This window comes from Corvus hawaiiensis, chromosome 10, assembly GCF_020740725.1.
Source record: "Corvus hawaiiensis isolate bCorHaw1 chromosome 10, bCorHaw1.pri.cur, whole genome shotgun sequence".
Lineage (NCBI taxonomy): Eukaryota > Metazoa > Chordata > Aves > Passeriformes > Corvidae > Corvus > Corvus hawaiiensis.
In genome coordinates, this window is record NC_063222.1 from 21,479,526 (window position 1) to 21,495,358 (window position 15,833).

Consider the following 15,833-nt stretch of genomic DNA (forward strand, 5'->3'; position numbering starts at 1 on the left):
CAGGACACAGGACTAGGAGGCATCCTCTGGGTCACAGTCATGTCATAAACAGGGGTGTAGAAGGCTTGGCAAAAGCCATTTTAAATAGGTGGGCATTTTGTCCCCCTACAGTAAAAAAAAGAATACTGTTCATACAGTTCACTGCTGTGATAGTCAGTTCTTTTAATTCCCAGACCAGATGTACTCATGCCCCGTTTCGAACTCTGTTATCGGGCCAACATTTCTCTACAGCTGACATAACTTTCCTCCTCCAGTGTCATCTGACCACTGTCCCTTTGTGTGTACATGAAGAATAGCTGCATTCCTACTCAATCTTCATTTTGTCAGTCTAAGCAAGTCAAACTCTTTTAGTCTTCCTCTAAAATGTAATAAATCTAATAAACATAATAAAGAAAATTCTAAGGACATGATAACCATCTTTGAAAAGGGAAAAAAATTATCAGACCTCATGCTTCAATTAGACCTTGGAAAAATTCAGATCTTTATTGATTCTTGTCTCCTTCCCCTCCACAACTCTGATTCTTAGCATTATTTCTGGTCTTCCCAGAGTTTATCCTCTGACCTCTGCAGCAGGTTTGGGCAATAAGTTGCCTTTCCAGTTGATCTTAAGATTTTCTATTCTTCACTGTCTGCAATGAGTGATCTTGGGTGCTTTGGTTCTCATAATCTTTCCTCATTTCATCCTTCTCCTTTCTTTCCTATTAAAGAAAATTTCCATGGAATGTAATGGGAAACTTGATAAGCACCTGAATCTTATGTGATAATGCACCCCATTGATAGTCTTATAGATACTTCCTATAAGGTTTTATATTTACACTGATTCCTACAGAACTTCTTATTTCTTCCCTCCTGTCCCTCTCCAAATGGTCTAGGACTTTTCCTTATGCTGTGTAAATGCAGAAAGAAAAATATAACAAGCAACTTTTACTGATATCTGGATAAAATTTTAAAATACTAAAAGTAGTTTGGATAAGACTTAACTCTTGAGGCATCCACATTCATGTTTTTCAAAAATAGTCATGAGTAAGGACTGTCATCAAATCATAAAAAGAAAAATTAGGTCTGCTTTAGTCTTAAATACCAGCATTAGGTAAATTTGTAGACCTGGGGATAATGGAAATCAAAGGTGTGCAGTTGATATAAATGCAATTTCCAATCAAGTGATGAGATTTACCAAATTAAGCAAGTGCCTTCTGTGCATTGAATGAGACAGCAACCTGGACAGTCAATCCAGAGTCAAACTCCCCCTGATTAGGTCCCTGGTGAGGTGCATCTGCAGTCTGGGTTTAGCACATGTACATTTGGAGTTTGGGACAGAGTTCTAAATTCAGAGCCCACATTTGCACATTGTGCTGCACTCATCTGGGCAGGCAATCACTCATCTGGCTTCCATGGTGCTCATGGAAATTGGTATTTTAGTGCGAAACTCTGAGGTCCTGGGAAAAAGCATTTGTGCACACACACAGCAGTATCAGCTTAAATGTTTAATCCATCAAAATAGTGGGCTTGTTATTTCAATAGCTCCAGTATTTTGCTGCAGCTTTGCAACGCAGAAATCAAGTACTGAACAGCAGTGAACCTAATCTGGTTTGCTGTAATAACTTTAGAGATAATCCTGCTGCTTGAGTAGCTCAGGGCCAGTATTTAAGAAATATGAGGATGAGTAAATACCCTTTTTGGCCACTTTTAGTCCATGTTAGCATCCTAAATTTAAAAATTCAAATGTATCTGAGAGAAAATTTTGAAAATTCAGCAATGGAAAAAGAGTTAGAACAGAGGGGCAAGAAGAAGAATGGAGGGGATAAAATAAAGCTGAAAAAGCTCCAGACAAAAGCAACAGTGGGAAAATATTTTTTCAGAGAAAAAACTTAAGATACTAAGATAAAGTTAGTGCAGGGCATGCCATCAGACATCCCTCCAGCTCAGCTTAGGTCTTGATCCTCTAATCAGAGACAGATGGCAAAGAGGAGACTTTTATTCCTGAGACTTGTACAGTTTTGTCTTTTTAATTCATCATACATTAAATAGCCCAAAATACAGAGATTTCTGTCAAGTAGCAGAACACCAATGCATTTATGCAACTAAAAATGGAAAACTGCTCCTAGATAAAAGGTGTTTTATGAGTCTTCCCACAGTCAGAACTCCTGCAGGAAGTTCATGCACTCACCAGGCTCCATTCACTGTCATTCACATGTTGTTGTACGGCAGAGAAATGTTTCCTGCCTCAGCAGGTTATTGTTTAATGGGCTAATGCTTATTTGCAAGGTGAAATGCTATTGTGGAATTTCTGTGAGGGAGCATGTTACTTGTGGGGAAAAAAAAAGGCCACTTCCGAAAAAGAAAGCCCTGCTTAGCCTCCTGGTGAAGGAGAAGGGCACCTTCACCATGGATTTGAAGGGAGCTCCATCAGGCCCTGTAACTTTAGCCCTATAAGCAATAGTATGCAACAACTGCTAAGGAAAAATCATCTTGCTGCTTTATTTTTGTGTGATTTGTTAAACTGGAATATAATTTTGCCCCAAAAGAGTAACTAAAGCTTTTTTTATTTCAATCCCAGTGCTATTTGTGCATCTTCTAATTGCAACATCTTACTCTCACAATTAAAAATAAAGCACATGATATTGTGAGAATATGTTTTATCTCTGTAAATTCTGCATCCCAAGAATGCTCTGTGACCTGGGGTTCTTTGTTGCTAGCTGGTGAATGAGCAACAGGAGAGCAGACCCCTCCTGAGCCCCTCCATTGATGACTTTCTCTGTGAAACTAAGCCAGAAGCTGTTGCAAGGCCTGTAACATCGAATACTGCAGGTAAACAACATTCTTTACTATCCCTCACTAGAGAAAAATCGTTTTAGTTTTAGCTTAATTATGGCACATTTCTGTCAAGTGATTTCTTGGTTTGTTACAGTTTGCACAAAATCACAAACTGGCATTAAAATTGCCTGACCAGTTAGCAGAAAAACTCTGTTCGTTACATTTTAGGAGAAAGCTGATGTGATTCAGATCACATCAATTCTAGCAGATCTTTGGGGCTGAAATTAAGGCAATTTGTTTAAGTCTCACAGGATGTACATATGAGCTTGAATCAATTCTCGGTATTTGGGTTTGCAAAATTTTAACCTCTGGGGAAAGCCACATTTAGTCTGATTTTAATCAAACCCATTCCTTACTCTAGAAAGATTTTTTTTAAATGAAATCTTGGATGAGGTGTTAGAGAGAAAAAGTGGTGAGGTATCAAAACACTTTATCCAGGCTGAGTTCAGACTCTTTATTAGTGAAAGGATCTAAGATTTTGCTTACCTCCTTTGCATTGCAATGAGGTAGTAGAGAAGATAACAAAAAGTAAGAGTGAATCCTGAAAACCATCTGAATTATACTGAATTCTATTTGAAGTATATTGTCCTTTGGAAGTATTTTTAGAAATTGGCCCCCTCCTACTCAGTATCTATGCAAAGGTAATCGATGCTGTTGAGCAGATCAACTGAGAGACAATAAAATCAACACAGCACTTCTGTGTTCTCTTGCTGTTTCATAGAAGGACTTGGCTTTTTAGAAGCCATTTAATTAAAATTTATATACATGCAAATTATTAAATGAATAATTGACAGCTGAGTGATTATTTTCACATCTAATTAATGTGTCTAAAGCAGCATGCAAGTTCTAGTAACAAAAGCTGAAATACTGAATTAGATAACAGTCGTAAGTAATATTTTTTCCCTTTAAAAATATAGCTGAAGATATTACAGGGGTGAATAAAACTATTTCAGATTGTTTAAGAATGGTGTTTGTTTTGAAATGCACCTGTACATTTTATATCTGCCTTGAATATCTATCAGATTGGGGTGGTGGGTTAATTAGATTTAGTTAATAATAAAATAAAAATTTATTCTATGAAGATTGATGAAATTCAGTGATTTCCAAGAACACAGATAAAGCACTGCAAGAGATAATGCAAATTGATCTGTCAAAAACACCTACCCATTAACACTATGATAAAGAAGGAGTTTTTCTACCTTTTACATGCTAAAGAATTGTAAATGTTACTCTTTAGGCAACTTTTAAAAGAAGAACTGAAATTGAACATTCCTTTCATACTGATACAGTCCTTAATAGAAATGGCATTAGACTTTATGTTCAGTATTTATGCCCCCAAGGACAAGCAGCAACAACAGTAGAAACCATACTAAACATAATTTCATTCCTTTATGACCCACGTCCACCCCAGGAGCTGTGTGCTCCAGCTATTCCCAAATGGATTTTGGCACAACAGCAGTGCCCTAAGCTGCTATTACCAGCACTTGATAAATCATAAGATTAAACCAAATCTTATCTAAAAGCTCAGTTGTACAGGGAACCATCACAACAGAGGAGAATCTATGAAGGCCCCAGCCGTTAAGACCTCAGATGTCTTTAAGAGTTTCAGAGGAAAAGCCTTTTTTGCAAATCTGCTAAACTTCAATCACTTAAACACCTGAAATCCCTAGTCATATTTTAACATACTGGTCATCATCTTTAGCCAGGAAATACACACCTACTCTAGCCAAATGCAAACACATCAGTAATTTTTTCCCCAATCAAAACAAATCTTTAAAAGTGAGCTGTTTGAATTAAAACAACACTGAATTTTAACATTTTGTCTCTAAGTATTATCAACAGGTCTGGATCTCTTGGATCTTAGTGAACCTGTCTTACAAACCCAAAACAAAGCAAAGAAATCAGAGAATCCTTCAAGAAGTGAAGGCTTAAAAGCTTCAACACACAGAAAGAAGACAGAGAATCCTGACCTGATCAGTGTGGATTCTGAGCAGAAAGTCCAGGCTGTCAGAGTTGCAGACAAGTCTTCTCTAGATTTAGGTAAGAGTGTAGTAGCTATTTTATCAGTGCTCCATAGCCCTGCTTAGCACGAGTTTCTCCTGGCTACTGTCACAAAATAATGAGCAACAGCAGAATTTTTGCTGCACCACATTTCAGCAGTGTAACATTTGCTCCCCATTATAAACAACGTGAAGCACTTTAAACCTTAAACTCTGTGAACACATTTTACATTTTGCCTTTGCCATTATAACTGTTAAGTTGTCGCTAAGTGTGCTAACAAAGTTTTGACAGTTCTTTGTAAAAAGGAATTTAGTCAGGGTGTGTAAAATGGTAGAAAAATCTGTAGGAGTGTGATGAGAAATTGGTGAAGGACACAAATGAGAGGCAGCCCATATTGATGTCCTTTTCAGAGCTGCAGGTGTCAGAAATGTACATTTATATTTGTAAATACTGCTTTATCTATGCATACCAGAGAAAAAAATCCATTCTTGACAAGAGAGATATATTTATACAGACTGAAAAAAAAATCCCCAAAACAACTCAATATCCTGCCAAGCCTGATCTATCGACAAGCTTTGGAAAAGGTGAATTTAATTTAGTTCCATCCAAACTAAATTACTTGCAGTGCAACTGAGAAATTTGCAAGGTAAATGTAATTTATACCAAGGCAGCAAATTTTCCATTCATCAGCACAGAAATTCTTTTAGAGACCTTTATCTTCAAACAGGAGCTGAACATCTGATCTTTGCAAAGTGAGTCTGACATATGACTGAATAATATGAGTTGCCTACATAGTCATTTTTACATGTTAGTCTCTAAAAGAAGCTTTATTTTTACAATTTGACTTAATTACATACAAATCACTGATTTTAAGTCAAGACTTACACTGACGGTCTGGCCATGAATACTAACAGATTTAGAAAAACGTTGTGAATTTCCAAATATTTTCACACTGTATCAACTAGAAAGGTGCACAATATTCCTGTACATTGGGCTATATTAAAATATAGTCTTCAGTGTCATTATTTTCTCTACAACATACATTTAACAGAGGAGATAACATTTTCAGCAGTAGTTTCTTTAGAAGATTCATATATTTCTGTTCTTTATTTTTCAGTTGATATTCAGACACAGATAGAGAAATGGGATGATGTCAGTTTTCATGGAGACAGGAGTAGCAAGGTCCACCCTTCTGCAGAGAGAACATCATCATCATCCAGAGCTCCATCAAAAGAGATTTTATGGTACAACTTTTTGCTTTCCTTACAAAAATATTTCCAGCCCAACTTTCTTACTTCACAGAAATGCTTGCTTGATAACAAATCATATTATTAAACCTGGTATGATAACATTAAATGTGTTCAAGCACATATTTTGGACAGTGTATCATAAGCAAGTGCACTATAAAATGACATTTTGCTGGCAATTCTTAATGTAATGGAAAGTAGCAGGTGTGATTACTTAATAAATGGTGGTGAGAATTCTACCAAGACATGTAGTGAAGTCCTTTATTGTGGTGATTGATTTTTAGACACTGGCTGAGGCACAGTCTCGTGTCTTTGTCTAGCCTCAGTTTCCCTGTCTGTGAAATAGAAGAGTGAGAACACTGAGGAAGGTCCAGGCACTTTTGATAACTGCAAGTTAAACAATTCAGTTGAAAGAAATAACCTGATTAATCAGTGTGTGCTTATGAACCTGAAAGACATAAGACAGCGTGTCCTAGTGCTGAGTATGTAAATGCATTATTTCTAGGTCCACAGAAAACAGATCACAGTCTGAGCTGACTAATGTCAAGAGTGCCTTGGACTCTGATTCAGCATCAGAATTAGAACTTGCACCTGCAATACAGGTAAGATGATTTGGTAGGTTTATTAACAATAAAAAGGCAAGGAGGAACTCCCCACTGGCTAACCATTGACCTTCTGGGAGAACTCTTCAAGGGGTATTTTCAGGATCATCAGGGAAAATATCTTCACACACCTCTGAAATGAATAGGTTGTGCAATTAACTATGTCAGCACCTGAAACATTCAGAGTTTAATACTGCAGCAAACTGTGACCTTCCTGTACAGAGGGAAAAACTTCAAACTACAGTTTACAACACCATCTTTTTTCCCTTCCTCCAGTTCTGAAATTCAGACTTCTAGTCTGAATTCTACCATGTTAAATATCTTCTACCCAAGTTAAATATCTATTCTTTAGGTCTCTTGGTCAGGCAGGAATCCCCAGAATTGGGAAAATGCTAAGGAAAACAGGAAGCAATCATTACACCAATGTTCATTAGCAGTTTATCTCCACAGGTGGGAGAGCAGTGTGGTCACAGGACTTTTTTCTGCTGGAAAAGGAACTCTAATACGGAGGGCTCTGGGCTAAAGGTTTGTAGATTTGCCCAATTCCACTGTTGTATTGTGTATCGGACAGGTCTTGCTGGAAATTATTACTTAGACTTGCATGTATGTATGCAGATACAGGTACAAATATTTACATATGCATTCAGATAGATCAGGTTGTTCACACACCTTCTTTGCTGCTTCTCACTTTTTAACTGAAATATTTCAGCCATTGCCACTGGAATGGGGAAGAGAGAGTTTTCTGGTGGATTAGCTTTTAGTTGAAAAAAATTTTCTCCCCTTCCGCAGCTATTTTTAGGCCTGGACTTCAAAAATTTTCTGTCAGATAGAAAATCTGGAAATTATTGGAAAATAATAGCCTCATTTGAAAATTAAAAAATGAGACACTACTTGCCAAGTGTGTATTCTGAGATTATACACCTTTTTTTTTTTTTTTTCCCCAGAAAGTAGAAATAGAACCCAGTTATCAGATCCATTTCTGGGTTTTTCTTAGGAAAAAAAGTGTCCCTTACTTCCCTGCCATCTCTACATTACAAACAGGGGTTTTTTTCCCTCTGGAATGCTTCACACTAATTGTAATGCATGATATCTTTCCTTTCTCTACAATAGATTTGTACATCTTAGTAATGGAAAAGATCTATTGCACAATGTCATCCACTTGAAATGGATGGCGTGTTCTCACATACTTTGTCCAGCTCATATTGAAGCACATCTGACCCTCTTTTAGGAAGCTGTTCTTCAGTAGATCTAAATTCCAGGACATTAGTGCTCAACCAAGATGTGTGTAAGTCAAGTAGACAGTCACAGAATTTAAATGCTGTGGCTTTCTGTAAAAGCAATTACAAATTCAGTGTATCTCTACTTTATATAGTCCATTTCTTGTTTCTTTTCCACTAGAATAACTGCAGATGCAAAAATCCACATTTTTCACTCAGTTTAAATTCAGTCAGTTGAGGCTCCATAATGTCCTGTAAAATGGCTGATACCTCAAAATAAAAAACCATGAAGTTGAATAAGCCAACTTGAAAAAAAAAGCAGAAACTAAATTTCTTATCTGTTGTCTTGGTGCATTTCATGTTTTGTCTTGGTTTGTCATAGCCTGCTTGTTTCAAACTTGTTGTCCATTTGAGCAACAAAATGTTATACTGGCAATTATTAGTTCAGAGAAATGACCTGAAGTGAGAATGTGCTTTTATTCTAGGTAGGTTACTTAGAAATGTAGTGGTTTTGTTCACTGCCTGCTTCATCCTGCTTGTACTTGGACTGTCAAAGTTGTCAGCTCCCAACACACAGGCTCATCTGTCTTGACCAAGTTCTTAATCTGCTTGCAAAAGAAATCACGTTAGGGCTTTTATCAAAGCATATGTTTTCCATACTTTGTCCTCTCTAGGTCTTGTCTATCTCATTTAAAGGTAACCTTTGCAAATGCAACACATTCTGCCGTACCCCAAAGATTTCATCTTGTCAAACTTGCTGCAGGTTTCCATCAGCAGTTTCCCAATCACCTCATCACTCATCTCTGACATGTCAGATTCAGCTCCTCAAAGTGAAATGCTAAGTAACTAGGTCATATTTTCATTAAAATTATGCAATCTTCTTAACAAAATCTTGTGTTTACCAGCACTTGTGCCAATACAATATCCAAAAGACAGGCCTTGAACTACTAAGGGAGAAACGTGTTTGAAGGCTGTAATGGGCAGTGGTCACTGGTGGCTGTCACTGGGTGTGGCTGTCTTGCTTCTCAGCATTTACTCACATGATGCTTTACCTATTATTAACTCTTAAACTGCATTGGCCCAAAGTATCCCTGTTCTTTCTTTTATCTGCCATTCTGAAAAGTTCCTTGTTATGCTTTTATTGGTACTGAGACATCCTAATGTGTTTGGTGGGGGGGGGGGGGGGGGGTTGAAGTTTTATTTTTAATCTTAAAATTACAAACTGCAGAGGGAGATAATATGTTCCATTGTCTGTGCATAAAGTCTGCTCATGTTTTAACTCTTTAAATATTTTCCTGGGCATTTTAAATATTTCATTGCTCACACAGAATAGACAAAACCCCTGACAAGCTAAAAATCTGTACCTAATTCTAATATGTCAATTGTCACTCTTAGACAAAGGTATAGTGCAAATCTTGTAAAAGTTAGAAATCTCCAGTTTGAGGCAACAATATTTAGAATGTGAAATTAATGTGAAATTAATAGCTACAGAAAGACTAATGGCCCTAACTTTCCTTTGATGTGCCACTTACTCTAAGGAAATGAAGAGTTACAAGGGACAGACTTTGCTCATTATTTGAAGACTTGATCAAAAGTTAAGACTGCAATTCAAGCCTCTCATTAACATTTAAGGTCCAACAGCACAAAAGGAGAATACAAGTGCAGGATAGTGTGTGCAAATGCATTGGAGTGGAAGGTTTTGCCCCTGAACACAGAAGCCATGATCAGCTACAGCAGCTGGCTGTAGAGAGGTGAGAATATCAAACCACAGTGTCCAGTATCCAGTGTCCAGCCTCGGACACAGCCATCCCACCCTGACCCACCTGGGTGGTGCTCCCTTAGGGAAGGCACCTGCAGAGTCCCACCCCATCACCTGCTGAAGATGTGAGATGTGGAGATCTCCAGTGCTGGCCCTCCACTCCCACCCCCTCTCCCTGGGCTGGCAAAAGGCAGCGTGTTTGGGGCTTTTCGTGGGGCTTTTCATTGCTGGGTGTCACAACCCACAGTACGACTCTACACTGGCTATATGCAAATGAAGCTTATGTGGCTTTTGTTAATGACCTTTTTCCCCCTCCTGCTGTTCATTTAATGGAGGAGAAAGTATATTTCTGTGGGGACGATGTGGGGATGAAGTGTATACTCTGCCATGTGGCAGAGGAGGGGACCTCTGTGCTTCCTGTCCTCTTCCCCCTCACCTCTGTGCTGCCCCTACAAGCTCACTCTGCCCTCCTGCACTACAGCTCAGTCTGAACATCCTCATTTACAGGATTGTCCTTGACCTAAGGAATGGCAGTCACTGGAAACAAATGGGTAAGAAGCGGAAGTAATCAAACTGTTTTCAGGAGACAGCTCATAAATAATGGAAAGGCCAGGAACATAATTAGTGCCTATCAACAGAGTCCTGTGTCAAGAAAAACAAATTTAATTCTTTGATCAGATTACAGGTCAATTTGATAAATGTTGGTGCGTGATATTCTACAAGAGTTTTGAATTAATGTCATATTCTGATTGTAAAACTGGCACGATACAATGTGAATAAAGCAGCTGTTAAACAGATTAAAACTGGCCAACCTGAGGTCCCAGGAGCAGTAGTTATTTACTAGAAATTGTGATCACACAGGGATTGTTCTGGGATTCCAAAGAGAAACAACGTTCTTCAGTATTATTGATCTGAAAATAAACATGCAGGCCAATTCCTCAGAAAATTCCCATATGATGCAACAGTGGAATGAAAGAAATTAAAATAAGGGACACTTAAAAAGGACCTGGTGATCAAGGCATCTGTATAAATACATATTGCAATACAGTCCCTTGGAAAATCACACATTTCAGAGCAAGAAAGCAGGCTCTGCTTACAACACTATGCTGGAAGGCAATTTGAAACAACAGCAGTGTTCCCTGTGCAGTACTGGAGGAAGAGGAGTGTGTACAAGGAAACATAATTAGTGGGAGACAGGAGATCACCTGATTTCTGTACAGAGAATCAGCAAGACAGGTGCTGGAATAAAGGGTTCACTTTGTTTGTCTGTATGGCTATAAAAAATTAAGAGGGGGACTAAAAGTGACACCAAAAAAAAGTTAAAATCTGAATGTTTCATATTGAAAATATTTAATAGTGAAATGTTTTATTTAAGTAAATGTCTTTATATCCCTAGAACCTGATTAAAATCATCGGTATCTTTCTACAGAGAAAATAAGGAATATGAAAAAGTATTTTAAACTACTAGAAAAAATAAGAAATGATAGTTGGAAACTAAAATTAAAATTAATAAGAGAAACAAGGAGGGCAGTTAAACAAATTGCAAGCAAAGTGATGACATTAAGGTCTCTTGATAACTTTAAATTAAATCCAAGAAGCTTCCTCAAATACATTTATTCCAGACAATCTCCATTTGTTCTCTGAAGAACATAATTTTGATTCCATGGCTGTTGAGTGACAGTTGCTATTATGTGATACATAGACAAATGAATGATCTGAACCAGTTATCTCTTCTGCCCTAAATTCTATTAATCAGTCAAAATAAATCTTTCATGTATAGGACTGGGTTTTGGTTTGTTTTGAATGACAACCTGAAATCTCTTCCTGGCCTCACCAAAGGAAAAGAGTATTTTCCAAACATGGACCAGAGGTAGAAGATGTGAAAGCAGAAACAACAGATCCTCAATGTAGACATTCCCTCACACTCTGAGGTTCCTGGCCCAGCAAAGTCCAGTGGCCAGCACAAGAGAACACACACAGAGCCCACCACCACCACGTGCTTCTCACAGAAATTGTGTTGTATCGTTGTTTTCTTACCTTAAGTGTTTCATCCACTCAATGTCCATTCCACTCATCAGTCTCTAACTGAGACACCAAAGCCTCAGGAACAAAACAGAAACCCTAGGGCTCATTTGACAAATGAATGTCATCTTTCTAGGGAAAAAACCTTGTGTGTACAACCACAGACAAATGTGTTTGACCATACATTACACACGACGTACACGAGAGCTCAGAAATGTGTCAGATGTTCCATCCCAGCAGTGTCCATTCCAACACTTGCAGGCACAGCCCAATGAGTGTGAGGAGAGAAAAATTAGCCTTTTAGCAGTGTGGCTCATAGAAATTGAATATTACAAGTACAGCCATCAGAAATATAATCAGGGAAATTAATGCAATTTGAAGCAAGGGCACACAAGTGGCTAATGAGTTTAACCTCCTGACAAACACTAGGGAAGGGATTAGCAGTCAGAGCTTTGTTTAGCAAGGTTAGGCCACTTTGTGCTTTTTCTGCCATCCTTAAATATTGTTAGGTTTTGTACAGTGCTTTTTGTAAAAAAAAACCCCCTTGTTTTCAGAAAAAGAACAGGCAGAAGGTTATTATGTGCTTCCAATGGGATTGACCAATGGTAAGGTACATAAGAGAGATGCTGATTGTAAAAAGGATTTTTCCTTCCAGTGAAATCCAGGGCAAACCTGGCTCTCCAATGTGATCCCAAAAGAAAACAGGAAAGAAAACCCCTAAATGTGCAGGGGAAAAAAAGTGTTTTCTTCCTGGATCATAGTCAGTGGAAAGCCTTGCCACAGTCATAATGCAGAAGGAATAAGGAAGGTAAAATAGTCAGCTGTCTCCTTTCATAGTCCAACCCTTGCATTGCCTTTTCTTGGATGTCTCTTTATCTTTCACACATCTTGAGTGAAAAGAAAAATCTGGAAAAAATTACTCTGCTTCCCATGAGAAGTGTGTCTGCTACAGTGTAAGAGAATTCAGAGGAATTCATGCAGGGAAACAAGAAGTTTTCCCCAAGGGAAAGGCCATTTGGGGCTCTAGGCAATTAAAGAGGTAACTCAGAAATGTGGCAGAGAGTCTATCATGCCTTTCTGATTTATTCTTTTATTTTTTTAGGCACGGTCAAGTAAGGAGCAGCGTTGGGGAACACCTCTTCTCTCCAGAAATCACTCCTTGGAGGAGGAATTTGAAAGAGCAAAGGCAGCTGTTGAGGTATTATTTCATTTACTCTTTTCATTTTCAGCTGATGTTCTACAGATTTTGTAGCAAGGAGAAAGTTGGAATTGGATTATTTAAAGCAGAGAAAAGGCACAGTTCCTGGAGTTATCAACTTTAAATATCACCTTGTCTCTTAAAAAAAAAGAAATCCAAAGCCCTTAGCTATAAACAAAGATTAGACAGAATCAAGTTTTTAAGCTGAATTTTTGTTGCTAGAGCAAGTGGATAAATGGCCCATAAATGTAGCTAATTCCAAACCACAAGTTAAAGAGGGAAACATTTCTCCCCAGCAATTGTGTGCAATCTGTTCTTTAAGCTCAGACACAAACCAAGTCCCCACTGTGAAAGCAGAGCTTAGCATCACTGATGAACAGCACAAGCACCTGGTGTAAAGCAGAGCTGGACATAAGCACCAACAACACACCATTTCCACATTTTTACAACTAGTGGCAGAATGTTGAGCTCAGGAGTATTCTTGTTTCCTGGTAAATCAATTTAGTTTGAAAAGATAAAGGTATTTGGATAGTTCTACTGCACTTCTGTTTTTTTTTCACTAACTTCCACATTTCCAACGTCTAAAACATCTCTTGAGTGCTGTCTTATACCACTAGTCCAAATTGATCCTGTCTAGACACAAAGTAGAATACAGGTGTTTTAGCAGAACTCAACAAAAAATTAGATATAAGCATTGATCTGGAGCATCATTATCTTCTCCGGGGTTCCATGGGCAACCCTTCAAAATCCCATCACCACAAAGAGCCAAGACAGATCCATTCCAGCAAGGACAGAATTTCAGGCTAAATTATATAACAGCCACTGAAACGAGTTTTTAGGGTGCAGAGGATGATGCTGTGAAACCAATTCCTCAAAACTGGTTAGTTTTAGCAAGGACTACAGGCTCATTAATCTCCAAACCATCTGGAACACTTCAGGGATATTTGAGTCTAGATTTAAATTTTAGTCATGCATATTAGTGCTCTTGTAACTCAAGTTTTACACCATTCTAATTCCAGTGTTGACAATTGAACTATTCTAGATTAATATTGGCTGATGTCAAATGAAACGATGCCTAAATCAGATACTGGCTTCTAGCTAGAAACAGAATTTCTTGTTGAAGTCATTAACCTGATTTGTTGGTTTTTTCATTATATGCTATGGTGAGATGCAGGGTTTCCACCATGGTTTCTTGGGATTTTTATTGCACACACAAAGAAATCTTGTCTCAGCGTACAAGGCTAAAATGGACACAATCAGTAAATTGGCTCTTCTACAAACTAAGCACTGAAGGCATTTTTTCCTTTCCAGATCAAATAAATTCTTCATAAACAGCTGCTGGTGAGGCATAGGAGATGTTTTTGATGTCACACATCATACACATTTGCTCCTGGCAGGAAAGGAGGGAGTTGCTTTCAAATTGCCACTGCTTAAAATGCTTTAGATGTTCCTAATTGCACTGCAGGCTGATCCTCAGGGTGGGACGTGCTGTGCTGTGACCTGTGAAGGCAGCACAGGGAATCTGATGCTGAGCATCTATCTCAGAGTTAGTGGTTAAGCAAATGATGTCAGTACTCCTGCAATTGCCAGCAACTTGTGTGATGGGGAGTTTCCAGACACTCAGCAGAAAGAAAAATGAGTTGAGTCCAACAACAGATTACAAGACATTACTGAATTACTTTGCAGAGTAAAGTAAGGAGAAGAATATATTTAAAAAAACCCCCCTGCAGACTAAAAGGTCATTCTGAGGCAACAGAGACAGGCTGTTAAAATACTTTAAAGTAGTCTCAAAAATGGCTATTAAAAAGAATCTAATTAAATGTTTCCCCAGCTGTAGCTGGCAGCCTTAAGTTATTCTTTCTGCTTAAAGTAGAACCTTGGGCCAGGTAGTTAAAATGTAAAGGAAAGGATTCTTCAAGACCTTATAGAGCAGTTATTTCCATTTGCATATGAAAAGAGCTGAATTTTCATCCCAGCTAAAATGAAGTGGTAAGAAAGCTAGAGTGATTGAAATAAATTGGAGCCCATCTCAGAAAGATTAGTGCTTTCTTAAGCAGAGAAAAGATACCATTCAAAAATTCATTTTTTAGGCTTCGTATGTTTCTGTAATATTCTTCAATTGGGAAAGCTCCAAGTGGAAAGATTAGCCAGAGAACTGATCAAGAAAAGGAAGTAAATCTCAGGTTCTTTGTGGCCTAGTTCGAAAGGAATTAATTAACAATTCAGTAAATGAAGACACCAAACTTTATCCTCTACCCAGTATTCACTTTAGAGCTTTGGGAATGGTTTTAAGATGTCAAATTTTGAGATTAATGAAGATTTGTGAGGTAATTCTTTCTTAAGAAGGTGTAAAGATGTCTATGCCATTGGGGAATCTTTTAAGAATAAAGTGGTGAGTAAAATAGCTTTTTTACTAGAGAGGTTCCAGATTCCCTTGCAGTGTTTGGGTGCTTTCAGACCCCACTACCTTTTCTGTTATTCTGGAAATTGGATTTGATTTTTGCCTCATGATTTTTTGTCTCAATAATTCCCACGTGCCATAAGAACTATGTTTTAACACAATCTTTCTATAATTAGTTCTGTTTCACCAAAAATTGGTACTTTTGAATTTCTGAAAATGCCAGGATAGGGATTCAGATCCATCCTGTACCTATACTCCATTAAAACAATTGTTTTATCACCATCCTATGGTGATGAGTTAGAATAAATAAAAATGAAAGTAAGTAGGTGCAAAACTTCCAACTGAGGAATGTATCAGAGATGGAAAAAAAGCTGTTTTGGTATTTTCTTATTCAACATTTCTCTGATTAAACTGCAGATGCCACACTGTTTTGTGAGCTTATGCATAAGAAATTTTGAGCTGTCCTTCCCAGCATCATTTTATTTACAACACAATGTCACATGCACCATCTGCTGTATAATGTACTGTTTTGAAGCGTCAGAGCACATTGCAGATAAATTATGTGACAATAA

At 37.9% G+C, this 15,833-nt stretch overlaps 1 protein-coding gene across 13 annotated transcripts in view; it reads left to right on the forward strand.

The window, feature by feature from the left end:
• Positions 1 to 15,833, forward strand: part of PEX5L (peroxisomal biogenesis factor 5 like) — a 108,166-nt gene that overhangs the window by 76,872 nt on the left and 15,461 nt on the right. For 6 of the 13 annotated variants that reach the window (XM_048314827.1, XM_048314826.1, XM_048314828.1 and 3 more), the window contains 6 exons: positions 2,697 to 2,808; positions 4,645 to 4,854; positions 5,933 to 6,059; positions 6,568 to 6,664; positions 7,115 to 7,189; positions 12,765 to 12,860. In XM_048314827.1, the coding sequence (XP_048170784.1) occupies positions 2,697 to 2,808; positions 4,645 to 4,854; positions 5,933 to 6,059; positions 6,568 to 6,664; positions 7,115 to 7,189; positions 12,765 to 12,860 (717 nt within the window). The remainder of the gene's footprint in view (positions 1 to 2,696; positions 2,809 to 4,644; positions 4,855 to 5,932; positions 6,060 to 6,567; positions 6,665 to 7,114; positions 7,190 to 12,764; positions 12,861 to 15,833) is intronic. The other 7 variants (XM_048314834.1, XM_048314835.1, XM_048314839.1 and 4 more) reach the window with 3 other exon arrangements.